The following is a 12150-nucleotide window of genomic DNA, read 5'->3' on the forward strand; positions in this document are numbered from 1 at the left end:
ATTCCTCTCCTTTTTAAACCTTTGGCACTCTACGTCACACACCTGCGCAGTCTAGCCTCTTTTCCCCGATCAGTTAAAAAAAATGACTCCTCTCCGAGATGCCTTTACTTCTTCAATCTCAGCCTCTTGCTTCAATTGAAAGATAACAATTGTGCAAATAAAAAATAAACAATAATAAACAAGCAATAAATAATGAGAACATGAGATGAAGAGTCCTAGAAAATAAATCCACAGGTTGTGAATTGAATTGACTTTATTACTTACATCTTTCATATCTATAAGGAGTAAAAATCTTTACATTACGTCTCCGTCTAGGTATACAATTTATAGTAATTCTTAATACATATTATGTACAACAGGCACATTTCACTAATTTTAGTAGGATTTTCCATTCAAGGGCATTGGTGGTTTCATACCAGGCTGTGATGCAGCTAGTCAATATACTCTCCACTACACATTTATAGAAGTTTATCAAAGTCTTAGATGTTATACCAAATTTTCACAAACTCCGAAGGAAGAAGAGGTGCTGCTGTGCTTTCTTCATAATTGCACTTAGGTGCTGGGCCCAGGCTAGGTCCTCCAAACTGATAACATCAAGCAATTTAAAGATGCTGACCCTCTCCACCTCTGACCCTCCAATAAGGACTGGCTCTGGTTTCTTCCTTCTGAAGACAATAATCAACTCCTTGGTCTTGATGACATTGAGTAACAGGTTGTTGTTGTGGCACCACTCAGCCAGATTTTCAATCTCTGTCCAATATGCCTACTCATCACTATCTTTGATATGGCCTACGACAGTGGTGTCTTCAGCACTGAAGATGTGCTTAGCAACACAGTCATAAGTGTAAAGCGAGTAGAGCAGGGTGGTAAGCACACAGCCTCGTAGTGCACCTGTCTTGATGGAGATCGTGGAAGAGATGTTGCCAAACTGAAATGACTGGGGTCTACAGGTGAGGAAATCGAGGATCCAATTGTACAAGGAGGTATTGAGACCAGGGTCTTGGTACCTATTGATTAGTTTTGAGGGAATTATGGTATTGAATGCTGAGCTGTAGTCCATAAAGAGCACGGAATCTATTATTCCAGTAGGCAAAATAGAGTGGACCCAAGTCGCTTCTCAGGCAGGAATTGACGTACTTCATCACTAAGTTCTGAAAACACTTCACTGTGAATATAATTGCTATTGGATGTGCACTTGAAACAGGTGGGTACCTAAGACTGCTTTAGCAAGAGGTTAAAGATCTCAGTGAACACTCCAGCCAGTTGATCAGCACAAGTTTTTGGTACTTGGTCAGGTACCCTGTCTGTACCAGATACTGCTCATGTGTTCACATTCCTGATGGTTGCTCGCATGTCAGTCTCAGAGACTGAAATCAAAGAGGCTGTGGGAGTTAGTGATGGTTCCTCCATTCTTCCAAAGTCAAAGCGAGCATTGAAGGCATTCAGCTCATCTGGAAGCAAAGCTCTATTGTTGCCTATGTTGCTTGATTTAACTTGATAAGAGGTGATATCATTCAATCCCTGTCATAACAGTCAAGCATCCCTCATTGATTCAAGTTTAGTGCAGAATTGCCACTTTGCCCATGAAATGACTTTCTGGAAATCATACCTGGATCTCTTATAACTTTCTTGATCGCCAGACCTGAATGCCTCTGACCTGGCCCTCAGCAGAATGCATATCTCATGGTTCATCCAGGGTTTCTGGTTGGGGAGACCCTGAATGACTTTGTGGGGGACACACCCCATCTACAACTGTTTTAATAAAGTTCATGACAACCATAGTGTGTTCATTCAGATCCACAGATGTGACCTTGAACATGGCCCAGACCACTGACTTGAAGCAATACTATAGCCACTCCTCCACCTTTTTTGTCCTCATCTCTGAAGCTTTGTTCTTCGGCCTCTGCCTGTATACGGGAAGAAGGACAACCAAGTGATCTGATTTACTGAAATGCGTCCTGAGCATGGAATGGTAAGCACTCCTTATCTTAGTATTACAGTGGTCTCATGTATTAGGACCTCTGGTGCTACAGGTTATATGCTGATGTAATCGGGCAGGGTTTTCTTCAAACAAATCTGGTTGAAGTCCCTGACTATGATTTAAAATGTGTCGGATGGCCTGTTTCTTGTTTAGAGACGGCATCATGCAGCATCTCAAATGCTTCATTATAGTTGGCTGCTGGTGTTATGTAAACTGCAGTCAGGATTATGGAGAATTCACTGGATAAATAGAATGGATCGTCTTTGACTGTTTGATGTCTTCTGTTACATTTCAAATCAAAAATAATGGTAAAAATGAGAGCCAAAACTACTGTTCTTCTATATAGTTTTAATCATTTTGAAACCATAACATTGAAATATAGGGAACATTAGATGGAATTTTAGAGAAAATGGTTTTTGCAGACACCAAGACAAATGTGGGTTCAGTGACTTCTTTGTGTACAGTGAGTTAATAATTATCAATTTTGATGCTCAAGACGTAGAAACATAGAAAATAGGTGCAGGAGGAGGCCATTCAGCCCTTCGAGCCTGCACCACCATTCAGTATGATCATGGCTGATCATCCAACTCAGAACCCTATACCTGCTTTCTCTCCATACCCCCGATCCCTTTAGCCACAAGGGCCATATCTAACTCCCTTTTAAATATAGCCAATGAACTGGCCTTAACTGTTTGCTGTGGCAGAGAATTCCACAGATTCACCACTCTGTGTGAAGAACTTTTTCCTCATCTCCGTCCTAACATAATCTAATAGTTTGACATAAGTGACAGAAATGAACATTTCACAGATCATAAAATTATTTCTCACAGTTTCTCATCATTAAAAACATTTGAAAATATGCAGTAGCATAGTGGTATCTGTCAAAATCACATCTCGATGAACAATAGTGACTGATGTCTTTTTTTCCTTAAAACTTCCTTATTGAATTTTCCCATTCCCTTGCCATCAACAAAGAACTGATGAAAGACTTTACTGAGATAAATATTCCCGAGTCACAAGTTTCTGCTACCTCCCTCACGATCACTAAGCCAACCCGCACTCACCCCTGCTCTGAATCTGATCTTTCTCCAGTTTCTTTCTAATCTCCCCAGACACCCTCCCTAAACTTCTTGGCCTCAACATTCTGCGTGATGGCCTTTCTTACTAATTTTCTGACTACTGCATTTGACATTTTAGTGTTAAATTATATAGTTAATATTACCACCTTTAAAGTGGCGTCATCATACCTTACCATTTGTCCTTGCAAGTTTTCATGTCAGCAAAATCCAAACCTGTTACCAAATAAGACAATTGTGCCATTCAGCTCGAGTCTGCACTGCCTTTCCAATATAGCTGATTATTATCCCTCTCAACTCCATTCTATTGCCTTCTCCCCATAACTTTTAATGCCCTGACTAATCAAGAACCTATAAACCTCCACTTTAAATATACCAAATGACTTAGTCTCCACAACTGTCTGTGGCAATGAATTCCACAAATTCACCAATATCTGGTTGGATATGTTGTAATCACTGTAATCAAACATCTATTCTAGCACAGAAATTACATTGGGTTACTCTGACTGCTGTGAATTATTGTTGGTCAGCATTTCTGTAGTCATTGATGTGATCATCGTGGAATATGCCTCTTTCACCTTTGCCCAATTTATGGTACAATGGGATTACAATGTTGTTGACAGTTAAAGCATCACCAACAATGGTTTCCTTTCCATGCCATTCTATCAACTTTGGAGTTCCTGGATGGGTAAGCCCTTGCTCACTTCCTTATCTACATTCCATGCCCAATTAGATCATTTTCCATCAAATTATTAAATTCCATTGCTTCAGTATCTCTCTCTTCAATTATTTTCTCCCTCGGACTACCTGTGTTTTCAGACTAGAGCGGCATGGGGCACCGCAGTTAGTAGTATTGCTGTCTCAGAAGTTCAGTGACCTGGGTTCCATACTGACCTCCAGTTCTGTCTGTGCAAAGTTTGTAAGTTCTCTCTATCAATACATGGATATCCCCTAGTGCTCTGGTTTCCTTTCATATCTTTCAAAGAAATGCTCACATTCATTGGCTACTGGAAATTACCCTGGGTGTTAGTGGGTAGCGATTTGATGAGTATATCAGTGAAGAGTTGATTAAAATAGGCTAAGAAATCAGTGAAGAGGACTGATAGAATTGATCTGAAATTGGCAAAGACGTGATGGACTGGAATGGATTTTTATATTATAAGCAAATATTTGAAAAATGTAAGATTTACAACTAATCTTGAATGACCCATAATTTTCTCCATTAAACACTGTAAAGAACTGATGCCACTGTCTTTGACTTCCACTACAAATTCTATATATGCTACTGATTGTACCTTTTGCTCTGGCCATTGTCAAGTGAACTGAAATTAACTATTTTGTGAATTTTTACTTCCATACGAACTTTGACATCACTAATTAACTATTACCAGTGGAGCCCATTTCTGTGCACCTAACATTGCCGAATCCAAACTCTCAGGCTACATTACTGATTTCTCCATCCATGACTTATTATCTCCAGACCCAATTATTTCAATGTATTTCTGGTGGTTCCTTTTTTTTTTTTTTTTACACACGCACACGCACACGCACACACACACACACTCCCTAAACTCAATTTCATCTGACATTCTTGTGGCCATTTCTTTTCAATCACAAAGGCCAACACAGCCCTCAGGTTTCTACTTGCTGACTTTGTACTTTCTTTCCTTGTGACTTTCTCCAGCTCAACAGTCCCTTTTCATATTAATATCCAACCTAATTAAGAGCTAATATATTCACGCTACTGACAAAAAGCTCTTCTCCACATAAAGCAGCGACAAACCAGAAGTTCTTGCTTTTGAAAATACGTCACTTTAAAGAGAATGGAAGATACAGTTGGTTAATTCTACTCAAGGGTGTTAAGGAGTATGAACAAAAGACTGATTAGTATACTAACACTGTTTTGACAGACTAAAGGAATCAAATGGTCTAATTTTGTTTCTGTGATCCAGCCCTTGACTTTTCTTACATTGTAAATACAGTGGATTCATTGATCAGGACACATCAGGACCAGCACACTTGGGCTTAATTAAGTAGCTGCCCCAGTTTCATAGCAATAGTTAAAAAGGTATAAAAAGGACAACTGAGTAACAATATATGTACTTAAATGAAATACAGAGCAAATTAGAACATTGCCTATACTACAACAGTACTATAAAACAGTATTAGCTCCTAATAGTGTTACAAATGTGCCACAGCTCTGAGGGACCGAAGGGTGCGGGGTAGCCCCCTCCTTTGTGAAAATCGCAAGATCACTATTAAGTCAGTTCAGAAGACCCAGGAAATGAGAGAAAGACATGCAGAATCCACAAAAAGTTGGAATGTGTCCTGGCCTCCGAAAGGCGGACCCACTGATACCGGCTATTGACTCTTGGAAACGGACTTGTATATTGCATCCTGTACCATGCATCGAAGCCCCAGGCAATGAAACGAGGGGGAGGTTGGTGGAGGGACTGCATCATCCCAACCTGATTGACACCCGAGACCCTGTGAGTCAGGATAAAAAGAGGGTCTGTGGGAACAGCCCCTCAGATGCACCAGAAGAAACGCTAATGATCCCGTAATAGCAAAACCCAGTGGAGGGCCACGTGCGTCCTTTTCCGTTTGCCCCGGAATCGGTGGGCCCTGTACCAGGGTAGAACAGTTTTTAGCTAACAACGGGGAAATCAACTTCCAACGACTCTAAGGAGTGACATCATAAAAGGAATGGGCAAGTTTTAACCCGTCTTTCTCTCCAACCCAAAAGCTGCAGCTTGAATGAACTGAGTGACTTTTATATTTCCATCGGACTATACATTATCCTCTAGACAACAATAGAGCTATTTCTTATTGATTACTATTAGACCCGCGCTTTTAGATTTAGTATTGACGACGTATATTATCTGTATGTTTGCCTTGATATTATTTTGTGTATTTTTATCAATAAATACTGTTAAAAATAGTACCATCAGACTTCAATGGACCTCTCCATCTTTGCTGGTAAGTGACCCAGTTACGGGGTACGTAACAATAGTAACTGATGGAGGAATTCAACCAGTGTATACTGCCATGTTTTTTTGTTTGAATGTAAATGAACAAAATCAGCAGACATCTAGCACAGATAATGGAGTCCCTTCCTACCATGCTTTCAACATCAGCATCCTCCAAATCTTCATTTTCATTCTGACATTCAAGGTGATTGTTGATGTCTTCAAATTCTATATAGTTCCTAACCTGAAGTAGTAAAATAATTTCATTTCATTCTCGGCCATTTCTTGCACCTCCAAGCCTGAACACTTGTTGCCACAGTGAGAACAGTTCTGAATTGTCTCTTTGCTTATTTATCACCAACTACCAATGACAAAAATTATTTCTTTTTGAACACAAACACATGCAACTGGTGCAATTTAAAAACAGTTCACTCTAAGCACAATTTAGTGTCCAACGACCATGCAAGGGCACACAATTGACACTAGCTCAAAACTGTTCGGCAAAATTCTCCTATCCCAATTAAGTGATACAGTCTCCGAAATAAACAAAGGGAATCCCGGGTATATACCCAAATAAGCGGCTGCCCTGATTAACAAATGGCCCAATTAACCATAGTCCACTGTATTGTTCAAACAAGTTTCGTACCATTAATTAAAATGGAAATGTAGGGCTGAAATTTCCACCACTTATTTCATCAATGAAATGCAGTGAAACAAGCTCAGTAACCATGAATCATCTGAAATTCCTCAGTTAGGGTATTTCATACAAGTGGAGTGCCGTTTTGCGAAGTCATTGAGTATTTGACTCAGGAGTCAATTGTTTTGGTGTAAATTATGTCACAGCATTAATGAAGCTGGTTGTGTTTCAAACACAGGCAGACACTTCAGAGTTTAAAATCTAAAATTGCTATTTTTCTCATGTTTTAAGTCCATAAGATATAGCAGCAGAATTAGGCCATTTGGCCTATCAAGTCTTTTCCACTATTTCATTACAGCTGATCCGATTCCCTCTCAGCCTCAATCTCCTGCCTTCTCCCCATATCCCTCTGAGCTCTAACCCATCAGGTCTGGAGGTGCACTTGAACCTTCACTACATCAACAACCGATTTATATCACATACTTTATTATTGTTATTGCTTATTGAGATACAGTGTGGAATAAGCCCCTCGAGTTGACCTGCCCAGCAACCCCCAACTCAACCCCACCCCCAATCATGGGACAATCCACAACAACCAATCAACACGTCCCGGACTGTGGAAGGAAACCTGGCACGCAGAGAAAACCTACACACTCCACAGGGAGGACGCACAGAGACTCCTTACAGATGACATTGGAACAGAACTCCGAACTCCGACACCCAGAGCTGCAACAGTGCTGTGTAACCATCACGCCACCATGGCGCCCACCTGAAGGAGCAATTACCCAAGGTGCTTGAGAGCAATACAGTCAAATAAAAAGCTGATTGTTCACTATTCAAAATTGAGGGCAAATTGGGTTTAAGCAGCATTCTAAATGGGGATTAAGTAGTAAAGAGGTGGAGGGGTAGTGGGAGGGAATTCCAGTGCCTGGGATGCTGGCAGCTGAAAGCAATCCTTCAAATAAGCCATGGTAGCATAACAGCTAGCGTGACACCACCACAGCTCGGGGCATCAGAGCCCGGAACCCGGAGCCCAACTCCAGCATCCTCTGAAAGACATTTGTACGTCTCTCCTGTAAGTGCGTGAGCTTCCCCTTGGTGCTCTGGTCTCCACCTACAGTTTAAAGACGCACCGGTTAGTATGTCAATTGGCCACCACAAACCGTCTGGCAACTAGGCTAGGGCCAAATCAGGAGTTGCCAGGCAGCACAGCCCATTGGGCAGAGGACTCAATCTGCTCTGTAACTCTAAATAAAAGTTCAAAGTACGTACACTCCACAGAGCCTTGAGATTTGTCCCCTTACAGGCAGCCACAAAACAAGGAATAAATAAATAGCGTCACAATGAAGCCCAATTCAAGGAGTACAGTCATTTCATTGGTTTAGAAAAACTCTTCACATAGAAAAAGACCATTTGTCCATCATTAATTAACAGCCAAAAAAGGACCTGCTCAAACCTTCCATTTTCCAGCTCTTGCTATGTAGTAATACAGGCTACTCACTGTACATTGGATTCTCATTCAGGCACCTTCCATCAATCCCGCCATTGTCCACAAGAAGCCTGCATGTTCTCTTGACTGTGCAGGCCCACCCCCTCAACCCGCACAGTCCAAAGATGTAACAATTGGTCACTGTAAGCTGTCTTGTGATCAGGCTCAGACTAAACTGGGGAACTACTGGACAGTGTGGCCCGAGGAACTATTACTTGAAATTGTCCTGATCCACTTATTTCTCCTACCTCTCCAGACACTTTCTTCTGTAACCACAGGAGACATAGCACTTGTTCCTACAACTCCTCCCCTACCACCATCCAGGGCCCCAAACATTCACATACATCAGTGTTGTTAACACATTAGTGTTATTAATAAGTCATATGGTATGTTGACCTTCGTCAACCATTGGATTGCATTCAATAGTGAGGTAATGTTAAACCCATACAGGACCTTAGTTAGACCCCACTTGGAGTACTGTGCTCAGTTCTGGTCACCTCACTACAGGAAGGATGTGGATATTGCAGAGTGCAGAGATTTACAAGGATGTTGCTTGGATTGGAAAGCATGCCTTATGAGAATAGGTTGAGTGAACTTGACCTTTTCTCCCTGGAGCAACAGAGGTGTATAAGATGATGAGAGGCATTGATTGTGTGGATAGCCAGAAGCTTTTTCCCTAGGGCTGAATTGGCTAACACAAGGGGGCACAGTTTTAAAGTGCTTGGAAGTAGGTACAAGGAGGATTGTCGGAGTTAAGCTTTTCACAGAGTGTGGTGGGTGCATGGAATGCACTGCCAACGAAGGTGGTAGAGATGGCTACAATAGGATCTTTCTTTTAAGACTCTTAGGTACACAGAGCTTAGAAAAATAGCTGGCTATGCAGTAGGGAAATTCTAGGCAGTTTCTAGAGTAGGTTACATGGTTGGCACAACACTGTGGGCCAAAGGACTTGTAATATGTTGTAGATTTCTATCTCTTCTGGCCACCTTTATATCAGTGAGACTAGACAACCACTTTGCCAAGCACCTGTGCTTCTGCCATGGCCTTCTACAGCTTGCAGTTTGCACTAACTTAATTCTCCTCCCCATTCCTACCCCAAACTAGTTGATCTCAGTCTCCTTTTCTGCCACAGCGAGTTTAAACACAAATTTGGGGAACATCACTCCATATGTTGCTAGGGTAACCTACAACCAAATCCCAGAGAGACTGAATTCTCCAACATCAGGTAGCCATCGCCACCCCTCCCCCATCCTACCACTCTCTCCTCCTGATCTACCCATTTCTTCCTACACACACTCTAGCTCCCATTACCCATTTCTCTTCACCCCTTCATCTGCTTATCAACCCCACACACCTTCCACTAGGTCCCCTCCCCATACTGTTCTCTCCTGCCCATCCCACTTCCTTTATCTGATTGCATGCCTCACCATCCTTTCTTATCAGATTCCATCATCTGTAGCCCTTTGTTACCCAATCTCACTCACTTTTTCTCCTCTCCTCTCTTCAGCTGGATCTACCCATCACTTGCGAGCCCTTGGCCCACCCCTTCTCTTCACTTTGAAGATTGGCCATCTGTCATTCAGTGCAGATGAATGGTTAAAGATCTGAAATGTGAACTGTTCATTTCCTTCCACATATGTAGCCTAACCCACTGAGTGCCTCCAGCACCTTACTTGTTGCTTCCAACATCTGCAGTCTCTTGTATTTACATGAAACTACTGTAATCACTTTTGGAAATTTCACTTTATTCATTAGCCACCTATATTACGCAAGTCCAACTGATGTTGGGATAGTAAATGATGTAAAATTGTCTTTCAATTATAGTTGCAACGAGAACTATCATGAAGTTATTTTGCACGGAGTTGGCAGAATTTAACTATTAACTGAAATGTTTTGAAATCTGGAGGTACCAGCTCTTGCTTCAGTTGTACAGATGCAAGTCCCATTACCACCTCTTTTCAGCACCTTCCACAGGCAGAATTTTAGGCATTCCACAAAAACCTGTTTTCCAAACATTTGACAGCTTACCAATGGTATCAATCTAATTTGATGAACCAGTCCAGTTAATCATGGAGCTAAAGGCATACTGCAAGTATTTCCATGGTCCCTTGCGAATAAACTACAGAAAACAAACATAGTGAGTATTAAGGTGTGACAGGGGTTGAGTGGGTGATTATTGTGAAAAGGGACTGATTTCTGCCTTTCATCTACATCAGATTCATTTAACTGTGTGCAATTATCATTCAAGAGCCTCCCTAACTTATCAGTGTCTATATACTCTCATCAGAGACAGAAACACCACCTGTACCTCATTTCTAAAATCCTGTCCATAATCGATCTCCATTGCTTCCACATCTGTTAAGTCTACTGTATCAGAAGTAAGCTGAGTGTCCTGATTGGAAATTGCATCAAAAGGCTGTGAATTTTGATTGTCACTAAGTAATACCAAATTTGGCAACTGCATTTCCTCATGGGTAGATTCCATGTCTTCCACAGTTCCAGTAGTCATTGCTACAGCCTGATTACAGGTGATTTTGTAAAATGGTGCCTATGCTGATTTTATGTTTTTCATGGTACCAATAATCCTGCAGAAAATAGAATAAGATTTTAGTACACAATTTTAAAGCAACTTTGAAATGCTTAAAAGTATGAAACATACTTCAACCGGCTTTTTGAAGTGCACGACTGACAGTGTACAATTTTTTCTTCGTTACATACTGTATATGTACTCAATATAATTTTAAAAATGCTGTGGAAATTATGACGTCATCTTAGTCTAAAATTTAGAATTAAAACTCGGCATTCTATCCAATTTGATTTTAATTATTTAAAATTTGTCTTCCTAATCAAAGTACGCGATTCGGCAAAAAAAAGTTGTTTTACTAGATACCCTCGGTTCCACGCGAATTTGGGCTCCCTCGGTCGGAGTAGCGATGCTTGCTGGACGGAAAGCCTTCGTCGAGCTTTGTTTAGGGAGCTTCGCTGAATGAAAGACCACGGACAGCACTCTACCGAAAGTAAACCACCAACCACCCCCCTCATTCATCCCTTGGGCTGGTGAGACGGCTAGGGTCGGTGTGAGCCACAGGGACATGAGGCGAAGTCACAACGACTCCCATGTGCCCAAAAACTGGAGATCCTGGGCCGTGTCCGCGATCGCGACCCTTCAAAAGTTATGCATCACTCAGGAGACAGTTATCTGAAGGAACAGCTTGAATTCAATGTGTTTTATTCTATGAATTACTTATGTTTATTCAATATTGCCGAAACTCACCCAGCTGCGTCGCCCCAACACCCTGATCGAGCAGGTGGCACGTGATCCTGTGCTCGAGGAGCATCTACCCAACGACCAGCTGGTCCACGCGGGCGCGAACCGCTAACCCCGCCCCGCGACATCCGGTATTCCAGACCCAGAGCCCCGCCCCCCGACATCCGGTATTTCAGAGCCCCGCCCTCGACGTGAGGTGTTCAGACTTTGCGCACCGCAGTACATTCCCTGCATCTTCCCGTGTTCATAGATGTGCCAGAGCACCACTTCCTCTGGAGACCCTGGTTAACTTCAGCCTTAATCCCATCAAAGTAATCCCCATTATTCTGAAGCACAACACCTGTTGAAAGAACTCAAGCAGCATTTAGGGAAGCACAGGTATGGTGGATGTTTCTGATCGGGACCCTACACAGGACTGACAGTGTATAGGAAGACAGCTACTATATAGAAGTGAGAGAAAGAGCTGATATAGGATTATAGGTGGAACCAGATAATGGGCAGATGGGACTAGGAGGAGGGGTGCAGGTGCTGGAAAGGATGATACAGGTATTCAAAATAATGAGGGGTGTAGATAGTGTAAATGTGACAGCCTTTTTCCACTGGGGTTGGGTGGGACTACAACTAGAGGTCAAGAGTTCAGGGTTAAAGGTAAAAAGTGTAAGGGGAACATGAGGGGAAACTTCTTCACTCAGGACCCTGAGTGTAGAATGAGCTGCCAGCACAAGTGGTA

General features: G+C 42.0%; 1 protein-coding gene across 1 annotated transcript in view; it reads right to left on the reverse strand.

The window, feature by feature from the left end:
• The window catches only part of tesmin (testis expressed metallothionein like protein), a 160107-nt gene extending 148574 nt beyond the window's left edge, over window positions 1-11533 (reverse strand). Inside the window, exons 1-2 of the mRNA XM_073049356.1 lie at window positions 11427-11533; window positions 10461-10737 (exon numbers count right to left, since the gene is read on the reverse strand). Coding sequence (XP_072905457.1) covers window positions 10461-10661 — 201 coding nt within the window. The 5' untranslated portion in view covers window positions 10662-10737; window positions 11427-11533. The remainder of the gene's footprint in view (window positions 1-10460; window positions 10738-11426) is intronic.
• Between the last annotated feature and the right edge of the window lie 617 nt (window positions 11534-12150).

Source organism: Hemitrygon akajei, chromosome 6 (genome assembly GCF_048418815.1).
Source record: "Hemitrygon akajei chromosome 6, sHemAka1.3, whole genome shotgun sequence".
In the NCBI taxonomy this organism is placed as follows: Eukaryota; Metazoa; Chordata; class Chondrichthyes; order Myliobatiformes; family Dasyatidae; genus Hemitrygon; species Hemitrygon akajei.